Source organism: Narcine bancroftii, chromosome 3, assembly GCF_036971445.1.
Source record: "Narcine bancroftii isolate sNarBan1 chromosome 3, sNarBan1.hap1, whole genome shotgun sequence".
NCBI classification, from domain to species: Eukaryota; Metazoa; Chordata; class Chondrichthyes; order Torpediniformes; family Narcinidae; genus Narcine; species Narcine bancroftii.
This window is the reverse complement of record NC_091471.1, coordinates 349,389,934-349,407,498: the sequence shown is the minus strand read 5'-3', so window position 1 is coordinate 349,407,498 and position 17,565 is coordinate 349,389,934. Positions and strand designations below refer to the sequence as shown.

The 17,565-nt window shown below is 36.6% G+C and overlaps 1 protein-coding gene across 4 annotated transcripts in view; it reads right to left on the bottom strand.

The window, feature by feature from the left end:
• Positions 1-17,565, bottom strand: part of pcyt2 (phosphate cytidylyltransferase 2, ethanolamine) — a 42,384-nt gene that overhangs the window by 4,929 nt on the left and 19,890 nt on the right. For all 4 annotated transcript variants that reach the window (XM_069929673.1, XM_069929674.1, XM_069929672.1 and 1 more), the window contains 6 exons: positions 13,517-13,655; positions 13,360-13,442; positions 12,422-12,499; positions 12,258-12,323; positions 2,319-2,384; positions 886-974 (listed from right to left, as the gene is read on the bottom strand). In XM_069929673.1, coding sequence (XP_069785774.1) covers positions 886-974; positions 2,319-2,384; positions 12,258-12,323; positions 12,422-12,499; positions 13,360-13,442; positions 13,517-13,655 — 521 coding nt within the window. The remainder of the gene's footprint in view (positions 1-885; positions 975-2,318; positions 2,385-12,257; positions 12,324-12,421; positions 12,500-13,359; positions 13,443-13,516; positions 13,656-17,565) is intronic.

Below are 17,565 nucleotides of genomic sequence, written 5' to 3'. Positions count from 1 at the left end.
ATGAAGATTGGGAAAAGTTATATTCGGAAACTATGAAGAATACAATAAACACAAGGTTATGCACGAGACAGTATAATTGGTTACACAGGGTATATATCACTCCTCAAAAATTTAAAAAACTGGGATTCAACATTATCAGATAGATGTTTTCACTGTAAGAAGGAAATGGGAACAACATTACATGCAACTTGGGCATGTACGAAAGTAAATACGTTTTGGGAAGAATTAAATCAGATACTAAATAAAATTACAAAAAAAAAATAGCAAAAAAACCAGAGATATTTCTTTTAAGTAACATAAGAAGTAGAGAATTAGGCCTCAAATTGGATAAAGTGCAAAAAAAATTAATTATGATAGCTTTAGCGATAGCAAATATGTATAATGTTAACTTGGAAAATGGAAGAAAGCATGAGTATACAGCAATGGTACATGGAAATGAATAAATGTATTCCATTGGAAAAAATAACATATAATTTAAAAAATAAAGTCACAATGTTTGAACAAATTTGGGAACCATACATGGAACATTTATCAGAGAGAGCTTGTCTACGACCTCCATCCCCTAAAATGAGAATAAAAATGATAAGAAGACAAAATGACTAGATTCAGTGTGTTATAAATTTCTTGCTTATTTTCCTTTGTGCAAAAATATTGTTTTATGATTTTATTGTATTGTATATGTTGAATATTTATGGGTATTGGAGGGGGTGGGTAGAGGGGAAAAAAGACCACTGTGTAAATTTAATGAGATACGTTTGTACATATTTTGGATGATACGGTTCACAGTGTGAAAAATAAAAAATGATTAAAAAGACACAAAACTGAAATAAATCACTCAAACAAAAGAAATAGGCAATGAGAGCTAAAACTAAATATTTTATTTACCTGTTCTTAATTATTCTTTGCACAATATCATCTGTGGTCAGATCATTGCCACTGCGGATGGTTTTGAAGATGTTACGTTGCTTTGGTTCCTAAAAAAAACCCATAAAATCAGAAAAAATGGAATATTCAAAGGATAGGTCATAAAAATAATCCATGATAACATTTCACTTGCTAATTTAAAGCCATCACTCTTCATGATCTATCCATTCACAATGGGAAATATTTAGCATTCATCTCAAGTGGTAAAATAGTCAATGCAGAAATGTGGTCTTGAATAATATTAAAGGTCACACTATTTTGCTAATTGAAATGATCTGCTGGTAAAATCAGAGCAAACTGAATCTTATATCTGCATTTTTTCTGTGCAGGTGTTCCAAATTGATGATATTCATAAATTTGAATCTAGTGATTCGTCCAATGTGAAAAATGTTATCCCACCAACGCACAAGTAATTGATTTTGACATCAGTCCACAATCTATACTCAGCATGTACTATTAAAAACAAGACAATGGAACACCAGAAGAAAATAGTTGAAAAGACAAAATTTGATTTCTTAGAAAGCATCCTTGTGAGTTTCCCAGCTACCGATGAAATCTTGCCTCTGCACATTGGAGAATTTGATGTTCTTGCGGTTGGAATGTAGACTTCCCAAGCAGATGAGGAGCTGTTCCTCTAGTTTTCTCAGCCTCACCTGGAAGAGGAGGGATTCTCCCAATTTCAAGGGAACCCTCACCCTCATGTTTCTTTTTTCTCTCATCTGCCTACCATCCTGTCCTTACGGTATCTGATTCCACTCAGCACCTTCCTGACACTAGACTTCATAATCTGCCCCCTTTTTGGCCTCCACTCATCACTTCCCAGTCTCTACCACTTTCTCCACTCTTCCCGCCCCCATCTGGTTCCTTCAGCCCACCTGGATAGCTTGTTAGCTCCTGCTTTGCCCTCCCCCTCACATTTTTATACTGGTTATCTCTTTACACACTCCACATCAATGCAAGGTCTTAAGCCAAAATGTCTTTTTCCCTCCACAGATGTAGCCAGACCCCCTGAACTCTCCCATCAGTTGTTGCACTTTTTAAAAATCCCAAACATTAAAAAAAAACTGTTTCTAAATTGCCTGACTGAGTTTTGAAGCAGAAATTTAATTCAATTAAATTTTGGAAAGAAATTGCCTTCAGTCCCAATCATAAGCCTTTTCTGGCCACTAACCTGTCCCATTTCCACATCCTGCACATTTGACAAGTTTGGGATCTATTCTGACCACGTGTTTGAGAATTTAGTGGGTTTTTAAAAAATAACTAATTTATTAAAAAATTCAAAGATGTATGTATTAGTAAAAACAGTTTTTAAATTTGCAGTGTTTAAGAGTGAGACAAAAATTATGAAGTTGAGTGTTCAAAAACTGATACCAGAAAGACAAATCTTAACTTACAGCATATGGATCAGAATAATCCTTATCAGCCATGACTTCCGTCTTACCATGACAGACCAAGTCAACCTGAAGGAAAAAAGTATTCTTAGTTCTTATAGTGATTTATTGTAATTGCAGTGAGCTGCCTGTTTTTTTCTCATTACTTTTGGGCCATTGGCAAACAATTTGTGCTTCATTTCACAACAAATAAATGAGCAATAACAGCAAAGAGTTTGGATTTGGTCTTCACTTCAAGGCTTGAGCTCTTTGATGTCACTAATCTTTTCACTCTCCTTCCCTCCTTCCCCCCTCCCCCCACTCTCAATGTACGAAAATCAAAATATTTTAAATTCCTTGAAGATTAGAAGATGTGATAATTTATATTTGCTTGGCCATCCTTAAAAACTCAAATATATACCAACAGATATTTTAAGAATAATCAAACAAGTTGTTATAAAAGTTTCACTTTCTTGTAAACCATTAACTTCTTACATTTGTTAAAAACCTTTTTAAAAAAAAAGATTTATTTCTGACTTGAGTTTTATTTCACTGAACAAAAGACAAAACTATTCAGTGTTGCAATTATATCTATGTTTTGATATGGTTCAGCTGTCTTGTTTCAATTCTTATGGCAAACTTGACATTACCCCAATTTTTTTTACAAAGATATATCTTTTGTTGAAGAAGTTGCATGATAAAATGAAGTGTTATTTGTCCTCAAGACAAAATAATAAATATCAGGATTATAAAAGGCCATTCATTTCCTGGGGTCCATGCTGGCTCTCAGGGGAGCAATTCAATTAGTCAGATCTTCTCTTCTCAATTTCCCAGGACCCTTGCAACTTATCATCTCATTGAACTACTGAACTCCCCCTTGATTCCTTTCACCATGAACCTACATGAAGGGATAAATGTACCACATCTTGGAGAACAGAAAGTGGGAAAACACTGAACCAAAAAGTATAAACTCTGAACAGACATTTGCAATCCTGCCATAGCTATTAGTTACTTATGTCAATAATTGGTGGCATGCTAATTAAATAAATTCTAATTTGAATATCACATAAATACATCCAGAAAACATGCTGGAAAGAAGCCAAGTGCAAAAATCCAATTCATTACTCTAGTCCCGATCAACATTGTACGCTGTCTTACTTCTTTGTTGGAATAATTTGAAAAATCAAACAAATAAAACAATTCTATACTTGTTTGGTCTGCTGAGTGTTTCCACGATTTAGTGCTTATAATTTTGGTCCAGTTTTAGAGCTATTTGAATTTGTTTAGGTGCAATCCATGCTCAATGTCTTTTGTTTTAACGAGGATGTACTTTGACATACGGCATTGCAAAAGGCCCTTCTGACCCATGAGCCCATGCCCTGCATTTACCCCAATTAACCTACAATCCCCATACGTTTTGGCAGGAAACCAGAGCACCTGAAGGAAACCCATGGAGACACAGGGAGAATGTACAAACATACAAACTCCTTACAGATAGCGTGAACCTGAGTCACTGGCGCTGCAATAGCGTTGCACTGCTATGATAACCGTATAGTGTATTGTTTCAAATGACATAAAATATTAATTAAAAAAACTTTAGTTTGCTCTCTATTTTTTCACTGGATCAGAGTGTTCTGTACTACAGTTAAGCAAAATACATTAATCTGAATCAGGTTTATAGTCATGAACCTGTGTCACGAAATTTGTTGTTTTGCAGCAGCAGAATTGTGCTTTACAGGTCCAAAGTTACTATAACTTACAATTCTGTAAATACAAGATTTAAAAAAAATTAGTGCAACAAAAAAAGTGAGGTAATATCCATGTTAATTGGCCATTCAGAAATCTCATGGCAGTGGAGGAAGAAGCTGTTTTTGTAAAGTTGGGTCTTCAGGCGCCTGCACCAACTTCCCGGTGGTAGCAGTGAGAAAAAGGTGGTGAGGGTCATTAATGATAGAGGCTGCTTTCTTGACACACTACCTCTTAAAGATGTCTTCAATGGAATGAAGATTAATGCCCAAGATGGCGCTCAGTGAGTTTACAACCCTCCGTAGCCTTTTCCTGTAACAATCGTTCCACAGTAGATGCAATCTCTCTGGCTCTCCACTCAGCCCTGCATCACCTTGGCAACCACAATACCTACATTAGGCTGCTTTTCATCGACCAACACCATCATCCCCTTAGTACTGGTTAGCAAGCTTCAAATCCTGGGTCTCTGAACCCCTCCTCTGCAATTGAATCCTTGACTTCCTCATCGGAAGACCACAGTTAGTGCAGATCGGTAACAATGTCTCCTCCTCACAGACAATCAACACAGGTGCACTGCAAATATGTGTGCTTAATCCACTGCTCTACTCACTCTACACCCACTGTGTGGCTAGACACAATTTAAATACAATCTACAAATTTGTCAATGACATCATGGTTGTCAGCAAAATCACAATGAGGTAGTATACAGGAGTGAGACAGATCAGTTGGTTAAGTGATGTCACAACAACCTTGTACTCAATGTCAGCAAACTAATTGTTAAAAGAAATGAAGTGTTAACGATTTAGCAAGTTTTCTTTGGTGGATCTTATTTCAATTATTCCAGTACATTTGAAAACAGCACGAGTAAATCTGGTCATGAGATCAGGGAAGAGAATGCATCAATAATTATATTTGTCTGTTTTTCACTGCATGCCCTCCAGTGGCCCAACAATATTTCAAATCAAAGAAATACTTCAATGTTATTGATGAAAAGAACATACAGTTCAGAAATAGGCCCACTGGCCCATGAAGTTGGCACAGAACACGATGCCCATATTAAACTAAAAATCTGCTGCTTGTATAGGATATTTCCTTCTATTCTCTGCATATTCACGTGTAATGAGAAGAGGGAGGGTACAGAAAAATAAAAGAATCGATATAACTTCTTTTAAAATACCGGGCAAAACAAGTTATGTTGTTGGCCAGTTATAATACAGAGCACTAACATTTTAAAAGTTACAATCGCTCTACAGCAGATGCAATTATCACTGGCTCTCCACCCTTGTCTCGATCACCTAGACAACAGCAACACATACATCTGACTATTCTTCATCTACATCCAAAACCATAATTCCCTCAGTGCTGGTCAACAAGCTCCAAAACTTAGGCCTCTGCACCCCACTCTGCAACTGGATCTTTGACTTTCTCATCGGAAGATCAGTCAGTACGAATTGGAAACAGTGTCTCCTCCTGTCTTTTTTTTTTTTTTTTTTTTTTTAAATTTTTTATTTTTCACACCATAAATCACAATAGCCATGATATACACTTTTTCTTTTCCACACATTTACAGTGACTTTTTCTCCCTCCCCCTCCCTCCTCCCAAGCCACCCCCCCATCCCTCCCCCCTCTCATCCATTTTAGTTATACAATCTAGGTTGCATTAATTCAGTTAGACAATGTTGTCATTCAACAAAAATACACCAGAAATTCTACTGAGTCCATTTTTTTCTTCTCTTCTCCTTCCATCAACTTAGGTAATGTTTGTTCCCGGTAGGTTTTCGCTATTGTATTTAATGTAAGGCTCCCATACTTGTTCGAATATTTCAATATTATTTCTTAAACTATATGTTATTTTTTCTAATGGAATACATTTATTCATTTCTATATACCATTGTTGTATTTTCAAATTATCTTCCAATTTCCAGGTTGACATAATACATTTTTTTGCTACAGCTAGGGCTATCTTAACAAATCTTTTTTGTGCATCCTCCAAGTCAATTCCAAATTCTTTATTTTTTATGTTACTTAGGAGAAAGATCTCTGGATTCTTTGGTATATTGTTTTCTGTTATTTTATTTAATATCTGATTGAGATCATCCCAAAATTTTTCTACTCTCTCACATGTCCAGATTGCATGAATTGTTGTTCCCCTTTCTTTTTTACATCGAAAACATCTATCAGATACTGTTGGGTCCCATTTATTTAACTTTTGCGGTGTAATGTATAGTCTGTGTAACCAATTATATTGTATCATACGCAGCCTCGTATTTATTGTATTTCTCATCGTTCCAGAGCATAACTTCTCCCATGTTTCCTTTTTTATCTTTATATTTAAATCTTGTTCCCATTTTTGTTTAGTTTTACCATTTGTTTCCTCATTTTCCTTTTCTTGCAGTTTAATATACATATTTTTTATAAATCTTTTGATTAACATTGTATCTGTAATCACATATTCAAGGTTACTTCCCTCTGGTAAACTCAAGTTGCTTCCTAATTTATCTTTCAAGTAGGATCTCAGTTGGTAATATGCCAGCGCTGTATCTCCCGTTATATTGTACTTATCTCTCATTTGTTCAAAGGATAAGAATCTACTTCCTGAAAAACAATTTTCTATTCTTTTAATCCCTTTTTTTTCCCATTTTCTAAAGGCAAGGTTGTCTATTGTAAAAGGGAGTAGCTTATTTTGCGTCAATATTAGTTTTGGTATTTGGTAATTTATTTTATTTCTTTCTACATGAATCTTCTTCCATATATTGAGGAGATGGTGTAATACTGGAGAAGTTCTATGTTGTATGTCTCCTCCTGTCTGATGATCAACACAGACACACCTCAAGGATGCGTGCTTAGCCCACTGCTCTACTCACTATACACCCATGACTGTGTGGCCAGGCACAATTCAAATGCCATCTACAAATTTACCTATGAGACCACTGTCATTGGCAAAATCACAGGGCACAATGAGGAAGCGTACAGGAGGGAGATAGATCAGCTAGTTGAGTGGTGACACAACAACAACCTTGCCCTTAAAGTTAGCGAAACTCATTGTGGACTTCAGGAGGAAATCATGAGGTGTAAACATCTCCTATAAACTGCTCTGTCAATCGTGAAGAAGGCTCACCAGTGGTTATACTTTGTGAGGAATTTGAGGAGATTTGGTATGTCACCAAAGACTCTCGAAAAATTCAACAGCTGTTCCGTGGAGAGCATTTTGTCTGGCTATATCATTGACTGGTATGGAATGCCAATGCACAGGACTGGAATAACTCCAGAGAGTTATTAACTTGACCAATGACATCAGACACCAGTTTTCATTCCACCGAGGACATCTACAAGAGGCAGTGTCTTAAGAAAGCAGACCCTAGAGGGGCGTAGCCTTGCAAATGACTTAGACACACGTGTTTTGGTAGAGCTCTCCTTGAGGAGCATCAAAAAGATAGTTAAAATTTTTTAAATCAAGAATTTTTTCACTGAAAATGGATAAAGCAAGTACCAAGAGACCACGGCAGCAAAAAAACAAAAGCTGAGGAAGTTTCTACTCAGTCGGGATAATTGAGTGAAAGCCCGAAAGGGAGCGGCATAAGAATGGCCTCGGGACTGGTGGACCCTGGCAGAACTGGGGAGTCGGGACAAGAACTAAATATTATCCTGGAGAAAATGGAAAATTTGAGTAATCAATTTTCAGGCAGAGAATTTGTAATGAGAGACATGTCAAAGAGGATGACTGAAATTAAAGAAATTTAATGGAACAAATGACCCAAGTAGAAAATGACTTGACAAAAACACAATAAGCTAAAAGCTATGGAAAAAGATGCAAAGAAATGGGAGTCGGACAGACAAGGTCTGCTGGACAAGATCGACCATATGGAGAATTTTGTTTGAATTATTGGATTAAAAGAAGGGATCAAGGGGAGAGACCCAATGAACTTCTTTGAAAGATGGATTCCACAAGTGTTGGGAGAAGACAAATTCAAAGAAAAATTACAGTTAGAAAGGGTTCACCGGACCCTTGAATCCAGAAGAACCAGTGATCAGCAACCACAACTGGTCCTGGTAAGACTTTTGAGTTATCAGGAATGGGAAACAATTTTGGGAGGAGCTTATGAATACTCTAAGGAAAATAATGGCCAGCCTGAGATTGACCATGAAAAAGTGCTATTCTTTCAAGATTTTAGTCCTACTTTGATTAAGGAAAGGAGTTTGACGGTGTAAAAAGACAATTGCGCTCTAAAAATTTGAAATACTTGATGGTATATCCTGCGACTGAGAGTCAAAGTAGGTAAGGTTCCATTATTGTCACATAATACTACATTTAGAATGCAACATAGATGAAATTCTTTAACTTTGTCTACCGCAAGGAAGACAGAGAGTCACCACTTTGTCAAGTGCCCCTCACAGAGATGAGGCCCCAACAAGGAATGAACTCATGACCCCTGGTTTACAAGGCCAGGGCTCTAACCACTGAGCTATTGGAGCCTCTATTGTAGCAGAAGGTAATTGGCGAGTTTTCAAGACTAGGTAAAAGATTTTTTTTAATGAGGATTATGAAAAGACTAAGGTTACCAAAGAAGAAGACTGCGAAGAATGTTTACAATGGGACTAAGTAAAAGTTGTACTTTTGAACCAGTTTGTATTTATTATTGAAAAATAAATTTTATTGAAATGTTCACAGAGAGCTCAGGAAAGAGCAAAAATTTGGAAAAAGTAGTAGCAGGGTGGAGACTCTGGACTAAGGGAGATAATGATGCCAGGAGAGGGGTATCTATAAAAGATGCCCCTTTCGCAAGTGAAGAAATTGAGAAAGCCTTGGACACTTTACAAGCTAATAAGTCTCTGGGGGAGGATGGGTTCCTGTCTGAGTTCTACAGACAATTTACAGATTTCCTGATACCTCCTTATGATGGAGGTACTGGACTGGGCAGGAGACCCAGACTCTCCCAGAATCGTTTTCAACTGCTAATAATTAGCACGACCACAGAAAAATAGAGATCCATTAAAAACTTCATCATATAGACCTATATCACTTTTGAACGCTGATTACAAGATATTGGCCAAGGCACTAGCTAATATCTGCCAAAATTAATACACACAAACCAGGTGGGATTTGTTAAAGGAAGATACTTTTCAAATAGTCTGGGAAGACTATTTAATATAAACATATAGCAAAATAGAGTATAACAGTTTCCCTAGATGCAAAAAAAGGCATTTGATTATTTAGAATGGCCCTTTTTATATAAAACACTGGAAAAATTTGGTACAGGAGAACATTTATAAATTGGATAAAAACTCTTGATCATGAACTACAAGCCAAAATTATAACTAATAACCAGGTCAGAGGTTTTTCCCTTGAGTAGATCGAGCAATTGAACCACTGGCAGAGATCATAAGGAGAGATTTGGATATTAAGGCCCTCAAAGTTGGACAAGAAGAATCTGTGCTGATGATGTGCTAATTATACACTTGTCTGACCCAGCTGAGTCCTTTATAAAATTACAAGCAATATTAGAAAAATATGGAAAAGTTTCAGGTTATAAAATAAATATGGATAAGAGTGAGACAATGCCATGCGAGATATCAAGAAGGTAGGAGATTTAAATGGAAGAAAGATGGAATCAAATATTTAGGTATAATGAGATAATAATTTACAGAACTTATATAAATTAAATTATACTCCTCTTTTATTAAAAAAAAAGAAAAAGATTTACAGAAATGGAAAGATATGCCGATCACTTTAGTGGGAAGAGTAAATTGTATTAAAATAAAAGCGATGCCAAGATTACAGTATCTTTTTCAGTCTCTACCTATTGCCAAGGTGCTGAGAATTTCACTTGAAAGCTAACATGAGACGATGAACTGGGAAGACTGGGCTTCTGGATTTTAAAAAGTATCAGCAAAAGCTAGAATTCTATCATTCTTCTTTGAAGAAGACATTCCCTCCTCTTGGATCCTAATGGGATTGTATTCAATAAGAGAGGGGACAGCAAAGGTCTTTATTTATAAGTGGAATGTTAAGTTAATAACAAACCGACAGAAAATCCTATATTAATACGTGATTTAGAATATGGCAAGAAATCAATGAGTGTAACATTGGTAAAAAAGCAGGGATATCACTAAGAACATTATTATATAAAAATGTGTTGCTGCTCGTGAATCTGAGCAACAAAACACTGAACTCCTGGCATGATAAAGGAATAAGATATATTGATGATTGTTATTCAGAGGGTTCTCATATCTTTTGAGCAACTAAGACATAAATATGGAGTAGCTAATGGGACTTTTTTCTGCTTTCTCCAGCTAAGATTGTTCCTGAGAGAAAGATGGGCCAAATTTGGTCCCACCTGAAATTAGTCAAATGAACAATATGGCTGGGGAATACACCCAAATTTATAACAAAGATGTACTCTGTTCTCCAGAGTGAAAGCAGAAAACCTAGCTTACAGAGATCAAGAGAGAGATGGGAGTCAGACCTAGGTGTTGCAATAGTAGAAAGATGTTGGTCTGATTGGTGTTTGGATAGTTATAACATCAATTATAATTACAAGATATGGATTAGTTCAATACAATTTCCTACAGCAACTATATCTTACACCCCAGAAGTTGCATAGATCAAAATCTGAAATATTGGAGATGTGTTCTAGATGTGGGACAGAAACAGGAAGGTTTCTACATGCCACATGGTCGTGTGTGAAGGTGAGACCTTTCTGGCAGGATAATACCGAAATATTAACAAAGATAACAGGGGTGGCCTTCGTGGCCTTTTGGGCAACTTCATTGAAATAAGCAATAAATTAACTAAATTCCAAATTTCATTTGTTAAAATAACTTTATCAGCAGCTAAGAAATGTATTGCAATTACTTGGAAATCCAACTCTCCTCTACACATAGCACGATGGACTGGTGAGATGAATAGTTGCATACCTTTGATTACATCCAAAGAACAAATATATTTGTCAAGATGTAGCAGCCATATTTGGATCATTTAGGGTCCCAATTAAAACTATAATAATAAACAGAAGGACAAGAATAGAGGCTACTATGGTATAAATACAAATGACTTCTTATAGAATTTTTAATGGTCAATATAAGAGTGAGCCCTGATGATGTGTGGATTTATATTATATTTATATAATTAAAAGGGGGGGGAGGGGTTGTTTTGATTTATGCTTTATGTCTGAAAAATTGTTTTTATATTATACGCACATATAAACACATTAGGCAAAGGAGGAAAAACCCAACACCCAACCCCAACCAACCAATTTTCCCCTGCAACCGCTGCAACCGTGTCTGCCTGTCCCGCATCGGACTTGTCAGCCACAAACGAGCCTGCAGCTGACGTGGACTTTTTACCCCCTCCATAAATCTTCGTCCGCGAAGCCAAGCCAAAGAAAAAAAAAAAGAAACACATTGCAAATATATACATAGATATTTAAATAAAATAATTTTAAAAAAGCAGCCTCTATCCTCATGAACCTTCACCACCCAGGCCATGCCCTCTTCAATTTGCTACCATCGGGGAAAAAGTACATGAGCATGAAAATGAGCACACAGCTTAACAAGGACAACTTCTTCCCCTCTGCCATCAGATTTTTGAATGGACAAGAACTACAGACATGTCCTTACTTTCTCCTATTCTCGTGGATTATTTATTTATTTTTGAAATGTACTTTATAACGATATTTGCACTGTAATGATGCTGCAAAACAACACATTTTGTGATGCTGAAGACAATAAATTCTGGTTCTAAAAATTATTTGTTATACTTTAAGTAAATTTGAATTTATATAAAGGAGCTCTCCTACAACAGTTCATGGTGAATTGGGTGATGTATTGTTTGATGTACATGTCGGCGACGTGAGACAAACTGTGACCATGGGCGTGATCAATGCAGTTAACAAGAAAGAAGTTGCTTTAAGAACCACCAAGGCTGCTGTTAACGTATTAAATATGTGAATATCACCACTGATTTGGAAAACCTCATGATTGACACATCTAAATGTTTGTGATAATTTTGGACAGAGATTGCATATGAAGTCACACAGAGGGGGAAGAAGCAATCATTTCAAAAACATTTAACTATTTCAATTCTCTTTAAGAGTAGGTGTTCAAAATAGAAACCATCGCATTTCATAACTTTCGGAGTTTGTCAAGGGAAGAAAAAAACTAGGTAGAAAATAAGCAGTCAAGTTAATGTAACACAATTTTAAATTTAAATAATCATACCTTGAAATGATCCAACAAATCTGCAGTCACAGAATATGGAGCTCCGATGACTACTTCAGACACATACTAAAGAGAAAATAAAAATGTCAGTAAAATTTGGAACTTATTCACAAGCTAAAATCTAAATTGCAATTTATATCAAATACTCAAGTCTCTTTACTCACTCTGCAGGCCAACACACTGAGCGTTCTTTCATGCACATTCATAATTGGATAATTCTTGCCTTTGTATCGGTTGACTTCCTGCAAAGGCAACAAAAATAATCATTCTAAGATTTCAAACTTGCACTGGATTCAACAAGTAGAATCAAGCACTCATCCACAAGGTCCACGATAAGCAATTAGGTTACCCTAACCTAGCTGAGCAAGTACAGAAAAAGCATGATCACCAAAGACAAAAAGAGAAATGCTAGAGAAAAAAAAAAGGTTTTGACAAAACATGCAACACACCCATAATTTATTGACTGAATCCATATTATAATTTCTGCCCAATCATATAGAGAGTACCCTTCTGTTCAAAGCCTTACTTGAGAATGTCAATGACATTTTATGTTAATGCAGGCTAAGATTCCACATATTTTAGAATTAAATTCAGACATTTGCATGGTAACAGGCCCTTCTGGCCATGAACCTGTGCCACCCAAATACCCCAATTAACCTACAGCCCCCATACATTTTGAAAGGTGGGAGGAAACCGGAGCACCCGGAGAAACCCATGTAGACATGGGGAGAATGTACAAACTCCTTACAGACAGCAGCAGATTTTAACTTGGGTCACTGGCACTGTAACAGCATTGTGCTGACTGCTACTCCAACCGTGCCACTTCATTTTAATGTGCATTTGCACATCTATGACCCCATCCAATATACTTCATTTTTCTTTATGATTATAAATGACTTCTACATACAAAGGTTGGGAATCAACATTAAAACAATGTATTTAAATATATAACAGATTAATAATATAAAGTTCAACCTGATTACCCTTCCACATCAGTAGAAATGCTTACTTCCTCGTATTAATTTATTTTGGTTTTAAAAGATAAGCGTCCCAGATATGTAGACTCAAAAGTACATTTTTGAATCAAGTAAACTGTGCTCACCTGATCAAAATGAAGACCAACAATAACATAAGGCCTATCTGCCAACTTGTAGACACTTTCCAGAAAATCTACATGACCAATATCTTTAGAAATTGTAAAGGAATCAAACATTTACATTAATTTATAGATGAATAAAATTAATTCTCAGCAAGGATACGGAACAAATCAAAGGCTCCTGCAACGTAGATTATAGTATCATTTGGCTGAGGCTCTTTTCCAGATGCAAACTGAATAATTTTTTGAGATGTCTGTAAAAATTGAGATACTCCAGTCCATGGGCTGCGACCTTTTGGTCCCTTTTAAAAAGAAAAACAGAATTAAGAAATTTGCAGCAGTAAATAAAATTAATTTTAACAGCAAAAAAAAAAACCCCAAAAACAGACTCCCATGTTCCTTCAAACTAGATTTTTACATTGATAAACAAAACTATTTCACAGTAGGTCATGTGGAGGTGAAGAAGCACATTGTGGTAGCAATATTGCTCACTAATGGGCGGAATTGGCTATTATTAGGTTGCAAATAAATTTAAATTAAATTTTACAGTTCATGTTAAACTAATTGATGTGATAAAATGAGAAAAATTAAAATAATTTCAAACTGCTTTATTCTGGAATAAAGTGTTATGTCGCGAAATAAACGTGAACACAATTAATCTGAAAGAAAACACAAGTGTATTACATTCTGCATTTTAACTCTGCTTAATATTTAGGATGTCACTGGCCACGGGGGTGGTGCCAAAGGATTGGAGGGTGGCGCATGTGGTTCCTCTGTTTAAGAAAGGGTCCAAATGCAAACCTGGGAATTATAGGCCCGTGAGTCTGACGTCTGTGGTGGGCAAGTTGATGGAAAGTGTTCTGAGGGATGCTATTTACAAATTTTTGGAGGTACAGGGATTGATAGGGAGTAATCAGCATGGTTTTGTCAGGGGTAGATCATGCTTGACAAACCTGATTGAGTTCTTCGAGGTGGTTACAAAAAAGGTTGATGAAGGGAAAGCTGTGGATGTTGTCTATTTGGACTTTAGTAAAGCTTTTGACAAAGTTCCCCACAGGAGGTTAGGAAAAAAGATGGAGGCATTAGGTATAAATAAAGAGGTAGTGAAATGGATTCAGCAGTGGTTGGATGGGAGGTGTCAGAGAGTAGTGGTAGAAAATTGTTTGTCCAATTGGAGGCCGGTGACTAGTGGAGATCCTCAGGGATCGGTCCTGGGTCCACTATTGTTTGTTATATATATTAACGATCTGGATGTAGGGGTGGAGAATTGGATAAGCAAGTTTGCGGATGACACAAAGATTGGTGGTGTTGTGGACAGTGAGGTAGATTACCGTAGATTAAAAGGTGATTTAGGAAGGCTGGAGGTGTGGGCTGAGAAATGGCTGATGGAATTTAATACAGATAAATGTGAGGTGCTACATTTTGGAAAGGCAAATTTAAATAGGTCATATACATTGAATGGTAGACAATTGAGGAGTGCAGAGCAACAAAGGGATTTAGGAGTTATGGTAAATAGTACTCTCAAGGCTGATACTCAGGTAGATGGTGTGGTGAAGAAGACATTTGGAATGTTGGCCTTCATAAATCGGAGTATTGAATTCAAGAGTAGGGAGGTTATGATGAAATTGTACAAGGCATTGGTGAGGCCAAATTTGGAGTACTGTGTACAGTTTTGGTCACCAAATTATAGGAAAGATATAAACAAAATAGAGAGAGTGCAGAGAAGGTTCACGAGAATGTTGACAGGATTTCAGGGTCTGAGTTACAGGGAAAGGTTGTGCAGACTGGGGCTTTTTTCTCTGGAGCGTAGAAGATTGAGAGGGGACGATAGAGGTGTTTAAGATTTTAAAAGGGACAGACAGAGTAAATGTGGATAGGGTTTTTCAATTAAGAAAGGGGGAGATTCAAACTAGAGGACGGTTTAAGATTGAAGGGGGAAAATTATAAGGGGAACATGAGGGGAAATTTCTTTACGTAGAGGGTGGTGGGGATGTGGAATGAGCTTCAGGCAGACGTGGTCGAGGCGGGATCATTGGTTACATTTAAGGAAAGACTAGATCGTTACATGGATAGGAGGGGACTAGAGGGGTATGGACCGGGTGCTGGTCAGTGGGATTAGGAGGATGGGGATTTGCTACGGCATGGACTAGTAGGGCCGAACTGGCCTGTTCTGTGTTGTAAGTGGTTATATGGTTAATTCCCTAAATTCATTTTGAAGGATATCATCCTTCTATCTCTTATGCCATACGCTTTTAATTCCACCAATAATCTTAAATCGATGGCTTTCTAGAATTCTGAGGTGTACAATATCCACAATATATTACATGTCCAAAGAATGCCAATAAATTAGTTGTTTTAGTTCCTTTTTAATAAATCACATCGACTTTGCTCAATTACCATCATCTTTTTAAGTGCCCTACTATTATGTATTTTATGGTGGCTTCTAATGTTTCTGATGAAGAATGTCAAATGAATTGGCCTGTAATTTCCACCTTTCTGTCTGCAGTTCATTGTGAAAGTTAAAACCAACATATCAACTATTTCACTAGCACTTTGTTTAAGACCTTGCGTGAAAACTTAAAAGAGCATTGATCAACATAAGGGAATGTGATATTGTTGCAATCAGAGAGAGTTGATAGAAAAGCAGCTTCTTACCCTCCTGTCCATTTCTGAGTGGCGGACCACTAGTAAGAATTACTAAGAGGAGGGATAAAATGATTCAAGGATGTTCTTAAAAACCTCCTGGCTCAAAATGAAGTGGAGCATTTGGGATGGCATTGAGAATCTCAAGTGCACTTATCAGATAGATACAGAAGCCCAGCACAAACAGAAGAAGTGCACCACCGATCAAACTCATCTCAACATTCACTTCCTTACTCAGTAAGTTTGCAGTTTCCACACTGGCCTTATCAGTCACCTCAGAATCCCCAGAATTAAAGTAGAAACATATCCTTAATTTTCAGGAATGAAGTATGCAGTGCATTTTGCAGCACAAGAACTTTGATTGCAATAATGTGCATTGCAACTCGAATTGCAAAGCCAAAGTTTGACTATAATTACTGGTATACCAAACAGCAAGGCAGTCAGAGAAAATACCAGTAATTCAAAGGTAGTGTTTAAAGAAAATACCTAGTCATATTCAGACAGTCAAAAAAACATTTATTTTTGCTTAACCTCTTTTATACCTTGGAACCTTGAAATTATTTTGGAAAAAAGCATATTAATGTCATTTTATGGAACTACACAGCACTTAGGATTCATCCTCCTTAATTTCAATTTTTGTTTTAATAGACAAACTGAGTAACATGAAAACAAAATAAATACAGTGAAACCTTGTTAGAACACGATTCGTTAATCTGTGGAATCGCTTATAGCGCGGGTGTCTGTGGATCCCGAACATTGATTTTACGTTGCCAGGCTAACAGCCACAAACTCAAAAATCGACTTTTATGACTCATTGACAAGATGTGTACGTTAATATGTGGAGTTTAAAGGTCTTATTATAGGGTTTGAGACACAGTATTCTGTTTTCCTGCTTCCTGAATCATGATATAAATGCATCTGTTCCGCAACTCGGCTGTAACACAGTATAAAATCTTGGACCCTAACTACCGCGTTTAACGAGGTTTTACTGTAGTAACATTCCAATTTGTAGCAGACAAATATATTCAATGTGCAACCAGTTTAAACTTAAATTTAGACTGGTTGCACATTAATAGACCCTTTTAACCCACGAGCCCATGCTGCCCAATTACACTCAATTGGCCTATAACCCTGGTTGGTACACTTTTGAAGGGTGGGAGGAAACCGGACTAAACCAACGCAGACACGGAGAGAACGTACAAACTCCTTATTGACCACACCTGATTTGAACCTCAGTTGCTGGAACTGTATCAGCTTTCCAGCTAACTATGCCGCCCATGTTTATTATAAACTTGAAAAAAAACCTGCTCTGCCAATAATATTTGGGAAATAAAGCAGTACTTGATCTGATAAAAATCTATTGAGCACTTGACTGATAAATGAACCTATTTTCTGCTGCAGTGTCAAACATTTGAGCTTCCTCAGCCAATTATATATATTTTCTTCCTTTTGATTTTCATTTAATTCCTGCTTTGCATTGTAGAACAGAGAAAGGTCTTTAAAATGAGGTACTGATCATTTTATTTGCCTAAATTCACAATATTTTAAAAATTCATAATAAAACACACA